This window comes from Trachurus trachurus (genome assembly GCF_905171665.1).
Source record: "Trachurus trachurus genome assembly, chromosome: 10".
NCBI classification, from domain to species: domain Eukaryota; kingdom Metazoa; phylum Chordata; class Actinopteri; order Carangiformes; family Carangidae; genus Trachurus; species Trachurus trachurus.
In genome coordinates this window covers 18,340,050-18,347,610 of record NC_139894.1, presented here as the reverse complement: position 1 = coordinate 18,347,610, position 7,561 = coordinate 18,340,050, and the positions used below count along the sequence as shown (strand labels likewise).

Sequence of the window (7,561 nt, the reverse complement as noted above, 5' to 3'; positions counted from 1 at the left end):
TGCAACATCTGTTGCACAAGGTCCAATACTTAACAAAATCTAGTAGTCCATTTTATTTGTGAGGAAGACCAGTTACTCAACGCATGACATTTGAGTCGGACAAATAAGTACAACCAAAGACTGTGTGATGTGATTTTGACCATATTGTCTCTTGACATTCTGTTTGTCCTAATCACCAACTTAGCAAGACAAACATTTAAGGTCAGCATCAAGTTGCTGTTATTAGATATACAACAGAAAATGTGACTAACAATAGGGAAAACATGGTGTGGCAACTTTTCCACAGAATGAGTTCAGCCATCAGTTGTGCTCAAAGATCCGATTTTCCTCGAGTGAGACGTACCATGTGTGGGCTGGCAGCTGACAGTTACATTGAAGTCCAACACATGACAATGCCTAGGTTTCTGAGCACTTCAGGCTAAAGTAGATGTTCAACCACAGGCAAGAGTGAGCTGTGACAGCGTCAAAATGCTGTCAGTTTCAGCTCTAGTGAGGTCTAATGCATTACCACTGCATTAGTGACACCAAAACTAGCATGTTCAAAAGCCAGTATCAGACATTAGTCACAAGGCTTTGACCAGCTTGACATTTAGTCTTCAAATGTGCTTCCCCATAGGTGTAACCGTTAAGGTCAAAGAGCAAACAAGCTAAAGTACTTTTTAAGAAGATTTATTGTTTCAGAAACATTTGTTCTTGTGCTGGAGCGAGCCATCGCCTATCCCTTAAGACAGGGAGAAGACAACATTAGGACATGATAATCAGAGCTACATGTCATTTGTGCCAAGTTATACAAGCTTACCATGTCTCTGTTGTCTCTGTTGTAGTCCATGTGCCTGCCAGGTGCCTGTGCAGGGCGTCCATGGGAAGGCCCAGGTGAAGCTGCTGCAGCTCCTTTTCCATAGGGAGTTATAGGAGGTCCTGCTGCCTTCACGCTTTGACGCGGTGCAAACTGACCTTTGATGGGCTCGGCCTGTGGCACAGAGGGAGAGTTTTGCGGGTAGTGGTCTCTCACATAGTGAACATCTTGCCAGTGGTCCCGCCCCTGCTCAAAGCTGCTGCTGGCGTGAGTGACTGTGCCGGGGGGATACTGGCCAGTCAGGAACATGTAGTCGTAGTGAGGATAGAAACCCCAGCCATAAGGCATCGGTCCGGGCATCGGTCCGGGCATCGGGTAAGGCGGGCTGGTGTGGCTTGGTCCAGGAGAGTTGTAAAGTGGTGGCAGTGGGGGCTGGGAGCCCGTCTCCTCCGTCTCCCTCTCGAAGTCACCGGACTCAAAGCTGTGCTCAGAATGGGCCAACTCTCCTGCCTGGTACAGAGGTTCAGGTGGTGGAAAAGGTGGACTAACGTAACCTGAAGCAGCAGCAGCAGCTGGCCTTGCCCCACCAGAGAAACTTGGAGGTGCAACAGCCCATTCAGTTTCTGAAAGAGACAAGACCACAAGAGTTATTTGACCTGGCAATTGAAACCATTGGCAAACCCAAACCAAAATTTCTAGAGACATGACCTTTAAATATTAGTCGCAGCTACCCAGTTGCCTATTGCATCAAAACTCATGTTCACAGTAGTTTCTTTCCACTGCTGTCCAGAAAGTTTAACATTTGTTACCTCGAGAACCAGGGTGATGAGCAGCTCCTGGGGGTACAGCACCAAAAGGCCGTCTCTCGCTGCTGTGTCCTGACTCAGCAGGTCCTGAAACAGAGCTGAATGCAGCAGGTGCAGCTGGCGCTCTATGAACAGCAGGCTGAGGTTCAGGTTGTGGCACCGGCTGGTAAGATCCTCTGGAGACAACTTCAGCAGGGGCATTGTACGACGCATCTCCAGGCGCATAGGAGCCAGAAGAAGCGCCATAGCCATAGTCGTTTGTGTGACCACCACCATAGAAGCCTGAGGGGTCGTTGCCTGAGAAGAAAGGTTAATCAGAAGTGAATTTAAACAATCATAACAATTTAAAAACATGGGCAAGTCATTTACCTTTTTTGACAGGGCCACAGTGTACGCTCATAGCCAGCAGAGCAAAGAGGGAAGCCCTGAAACAGTTAAAAAAACAAACAAGACAACAGAATGAAAAAACTTCACCAACAAGAAAACAAAAGGCTACGCAAGAGTCAGCACTACTTACCCCCAAAAAACCTGTGCAGACATCATGTTGAATGCCGACACTGAAGACACAGTGAACCATGGAGGCTTATAAGGGATGCTACCCTAATTAGTTAGAGTTTAATGAGCTAACCATGAGCAGCTGCTGGTCAGTGGCTCCAGTGAAGGCGGAGCAAACAGCATCATTTAATCTAAACGAGGATCAGGTGCTGCCTTATCTCACTTTGTGCCCACGCTGATACATAAAGAAGATTGTGTGATTGATGTGATTTTGACCATATTGTCTCTTGACATTCACAATGGTTTGTTTGTCCCAGAAGGGCAATTCAGTTCTTATAAGGTCACCAAGCTTAGCAAGACAAACATTTATACACATATACATACTCAAACAAGGCAGCACTGTATTTGGCAAGTAGGAAATTAAAAAAAAGTTAAAATATGCAAATGAGATAGAATAACCAACTCAAAAGAAAATTATAGCTGCCGCGCAGCGATGGGTCGGGTCCGGGCTATTTTTTGGCAAGTTTAGGCAAATTCTGAGCAACAAACAGGAGAATAGGGAGACAGAACAGTTGACCTTATAATTATATAAATATATTACCTGCACCTTCTGGAACCAAAGACTGTTGTCTATCGCACTGAGCTAATTGGCAAGTGGCAGTGCTATGGTCACTTCACAAAATGAGTAAGTCATTCACTGTCGTGCAGGCAGATTTGAAACCACTGTAAAAAGAAAAATCAGTTTTGAGGTAAGATTCTGATATGTATTTGTCAAACATCTACTAAGACTCTAAGATTTTGTACATTTGTTTCACAAAGTCCACCTGGTATTTTCATGTGTTATCATCATCATCACGCTAGCTGGGGCTTGAACCCACATCTTCTGACACCAAGAACCAGCTCCTAACTCACTGAGCGCAAGACCTGCTGTTTCTCTTCTCAAATAGACTCAGGGAGTCACAAGCCAGGCAGCAGGTGTCAAGGCAGATTTCAAAAATGGTAAAAATGTCACAAATTCTGTTAACTAAACAAAAATCTGATAATACATAAATTGCATCATGACAGCATGGAAATGTTGGTGATTTGTTTTTAACGATAAGTGTTTTGCTTCACAAGAGAAAATGCCACTCTTACATTGACTGCAGTTGTTCCCATGAGAGCAGAATTCGAAATGTTCTCAAAAATTCAGTTTTTGAGATAAAATTCTGATATTTGCCAAACTTCATCAACCATGACTCCAAAATATTCTCAATTTTTTCAGGAAGATTGAAAATGTATTTAGCAATAATTGGATAGTATATGTTTACAGTCAAACATTTTCATGCACTGTAGCTCAATTTTTGATAAATCAAAAATCCGAGAAACAAGTTTTGTGGAGGACAGTCTGAAGATGCTCTCTAGCAAGTTTGGCATCAATTGAGCAAAAATTGTGGGAGGAGATACATTTTAAAAGTTTTAGAAAAAAAAAACAGAGTGATGGACTTGTACAGAGTTTAAGTGAACAAAAGTTTCAGCAGCATTGGGGTGACATTTGGTGAAAGTTGCATGTACTGTTGGTTTTGTAGGAATTTTTAAATGTGCTTGTGTGCCCCCCCCCCCCCCCCCCCCCTCCCTCCTTGGAGTTGAGTAAATCTGGCATGGGTCGGACATTTCTGTAAAGTTTCGTGAGTTTTCGCCCATGGGAAGGTCACAGCAGCAGAAGCCTCGACACCCAACTTCTGAACTCCAGTGACACCTTGAGCTTTGGTTGATGGCATCATCTGTCAAGTTTAAATCACGATCTGAGTTTAGAGAGCTGGTTTTGAAACCAAAGTCAGTTGTGTCTAAGTAACAAGAAAACATGGTGTGGCAACTTTCCACAGTCCCTGGCCTTTTAGACCTTGAGTGAGAGTGTGATGTACCATGTGTAGGCTGGTAGCTGACAGTTACATTGAAGTCGTTACATGACAATGCCTAGGTTTTCCGTTTGCTAGTGGAGCATTCGAGGCTAAAGTAGATGTTCAACCCAGGCAAGGGAGTGAGCTGTGACAGTGTCAAAATTGCATTCAGTTTCAGCTCTAGTGAGGTCTAATGTATTACCACTGAATTATGCATGTTCAAAAGCCAGTATCAGACAGTAGGGGAGACCGGGGTTGGTTGGCTACAGGGGTTGGTTGGCACACCCCTGTTTTCTGGCCTCCTGTTGGTCACAGACTCACAAATGTGACATCAAAATGATCATCTTTTTGAGCTGCACCTATCTAGTTTGTTAAAACATCTAAAAATGACTCACTTTTTTGCTGAGGGCAAAATATCTGTTTTTTAGTACCAAAAGTAAAAAATTGCCCCCCGCACTTAAAGTGTTATAAAATTGCTTTGGATAAAGATATTGGAAATGTGTTACTTCCAGTTTGTAGAGATAGGAGTCAGCTTCAATTTGATATGAAACTTGAAAGTCTTTGATGAGTGATGTTACCTGGGCAACATCATATATTCACAAAAGTGGGTTTGTTTTGGTCGGGGTTGGTTGGCACACTCATGTCGGGGTTGGTTGGCACACACAAACCAACCCCAACATGCAGTATACATATATTAAATGTGATTAAACATAATTTCATACAATTCAGTGCACTGAGTGCAAGAATTGAGCACAGGACTTATGCAGTGAAATGGGCCACAAAGCCTACATATGCCAATACTGTAATTCCAGTGATTCTATATAGGCCTTAATGTAAATGATCTGCATCCACCCCACACGGCAAATCTAAAACACAGTGAGATAGAAATAAATAAAAATACAAAGAGGTGATATGCTATATTTAAGAATAAATTATATGTTCATTGAATATTTTCTGTTAAAAAAAAAAAGAAGCTCAAATCATTAAAGCAGAAGTAAGTGGTCCGGTCGTTTTCGCTAATGTTGCGTTCCAGGCAGGCTTTTGAAATCGTAAATTACAGCTTCAAGTCACAACTTACGACTTTGTAGCGTTCCAGGCAACCCACTCGTGTTTTTCCGACCTGTTTTACCGGTGAAAGTCACTATAACGGCCACTCGTAACTTCCGACCCGTGAACTCGTACCAGATCGAACTGGTACGACTTCATGGTCGGAAAAATACGAGTTTCCTTGAACGCACCATAACAGTCCTTGTCCCTACGTCACCACATTCACGGCGTCCCTTGGCTGCACACACAGCCCTGCATGCCGTTCTCTCTCCTCATTGGATAAAAACTGTAGGATACGATAAATGTTTTCTCCTCGGCTCAGAGCAGAGCAGAGGGACTGACAGACCCGTGTTTCAGACCAAACACTCTATGTAAGTGATTGCTGTTGGAAGATACTATTTAAGACTTATATTAACACAAATATATCACTTACTTCTGCTTTAACTGTTTGATGTTCTGTGTACGTGTCATCTTGTTCGTGGCCTTAAATGCCCTTTTTTAGTGTTATACATACAATATATGCATGCATATACATGCCATCTTCTTAAATTTGAAAATATTAGAATCAAATTTCCAATTTATTATTATTTGGTTGCTTCATCCATTCATTTTTATATTGTGCCAACCAACCCCACGAAGTGTGCCAACCAACCCCGTGTCGGGGCTGGTTGGCACAAGTGCGCAGTATGATTTTAGAATATAACTGTGGACATTGAAATGTGTTTTGTTTAAGCAGAACTATGCAGGATTTCGGCTGTAATTATTGTGGCTCAGAGTCACTGTGATGGTAGAGTGACCTATTATGAGGTGAATGGGGTCTAGGCCAATGCGCTCACCCCCCCCACTGGCTGAAAACCGCACTTGCAAGATCAGTCCTCCGTCTCGGTGTAAATCTCATCAATGGATAGAACTATCGCGAGAAACTGCCTTACGGCAGTACGAGATAAGAACGCAGATGACGTCATGCATGTCATGAATCGTGATTGGTTTGAGTTCGGAAAGTCGGAGGAAACCATGGAAACATGTTTGTACTGATGAAGTTCGGCTTGTGGCTAACACGCAGCTAATGCTAACAGACACACACCATGGATCTTTTATAAGATAATGTAATACATCATGACACACACACCTTCGCGTTTTGGAACCTTTATTCATGTGTGTATGTCTGTGTCTTTGTCTGTGTGTGGCCGTAATTAGCGTTAGCTCCGTGTTAGCATTAGCTCCCTGTTAGCGTTAGCTCCGTGTTAGCATTAGCTCCGTGCTTAGCAAACACCGCTCTCTACCTTCAGCAGTAAACACAAGCACGTGTACGGAGGGGGTGGAGGAGGTGGGGCGGCGAGTTTTTTTTTACGACAGTGATAGCCTATGTGCCTCCCAGAACTGTGGGGGAGCCCCGGAGAGGGAAAAAAAGAGAAACCAACGAAGGAGCAAGCTATTTCCGGCCAAGTTGCATAGTTCTGCTTTAAAGCTGACACCTTAACCTTTCATTTAATGCTGGTTTGAATATTCTCACATAAATGATGCCAGAGTGCTATGGCAAAGAGTGAAAAGTGTGCCAACCAACCCCGGTCTCCCCTACATTTCTCATGCACACAGTCACAAGGCTTTGACCAGCTTGAAATTCTTCAGTGTGCTTCCCCATAGGTGTCACTTTTAAAGGTCAAAGAGCAAACAAGCCAAAGTACTTTAAGAAGATTTATTGGTTCAGAAACATTTGTTCTTGTGCTGAGCGAGCCATCGCCTAGTAGCCAACCTTAAAGACAGGAAGAAGACAACATTAGGACATGATAATCAGAGCTACATGTCATTTGTGCCAAGTTATGCAAGCTTACCTTGACTCTGTTGTAGTCCATGTGCCTGCCAGGTGCCTGTGCAGGGCGTCCATGGGAAGGCCCAGGTGAACCTGCTGCAGCTCCTTTTCCATAGGGAGTTGCAGGAGGTCCTGCTGCCTTCACGCTTTGACGGGGTGCAAACTGACCTTTGATGGGCTCGGCCTGTGGCACAGATGGGGAGTTTTGTGGGTAGTGGTCTCTCACATAGTGAACATCTTGCCAGTGGTCCCGCCCCTGCTCAAAGCTGCTGCTGGCGTGAGTGACTGTGCCGGGGGGATACTGGCCACTCAGGAACATGTAGTCGTAGTGAGGATAGAAACCCCAGCCAGGGTAAGGCATCGGTCCGGGCATCGGTCCGGGCATCGGGTAAGGCGGGCTGGTGTGGCTTGGTCCAGGAGAGTTGTGAACAGGAAATGGAGGGGGTGGTGGCAGTGGGGGCTGGGAGCCCGTCTCCTCCGTCTCACTCTCGAAGTCACCGGCCTCAAAGCTGTGCTCAGAATGGGCCAACTCTCCTGCCTGGTACAGAGGTTCAGGTGGTGGAAAAGGTGGACTAACGTAACCTGAAGCAGCAGCAGCAGCAGCTGGCCTTGCCCCACCAGAGAAAATTGGAGGTGCAACAGCCCATTCAGTTTCTGAAAGAGACAAGACCACAAGAGTTATTTGACCTGGCAATTGAAACCATTGGCAAACCCAAACCAAAATTTCTAG

General features: G+C 44.5%; 1 protein-coding gene across 1 annotated transcript; it reads right to left on the bottom strand.

Annotated features, from left to right (window-relative positions):
* Positions 1-715: 715 nt before the first annotated feature.
* LOC310992214 (uncharacterized protein) lies at positions 716-2,145 on the bottom strand (the record flags this gene model as incomplete). The annotated part of the gene is made up of 5 exons (XM_083980233.1): positions 716-721; positions 800-1,419; positions 1,606-1,899; positions 1,972-2,027; positions 2,120-2,145. The coding sequence occupies 5 exons, from the start codon at positions 2,143-2,145 to the stop codon at positions 716-718; spliced, it is 1,002 nt and encodes a 333-aa protein (XP_083836359.1).
* Between the last annotated feature and the right edge of the window lie 5,416 nt (positions 2,146-7,561).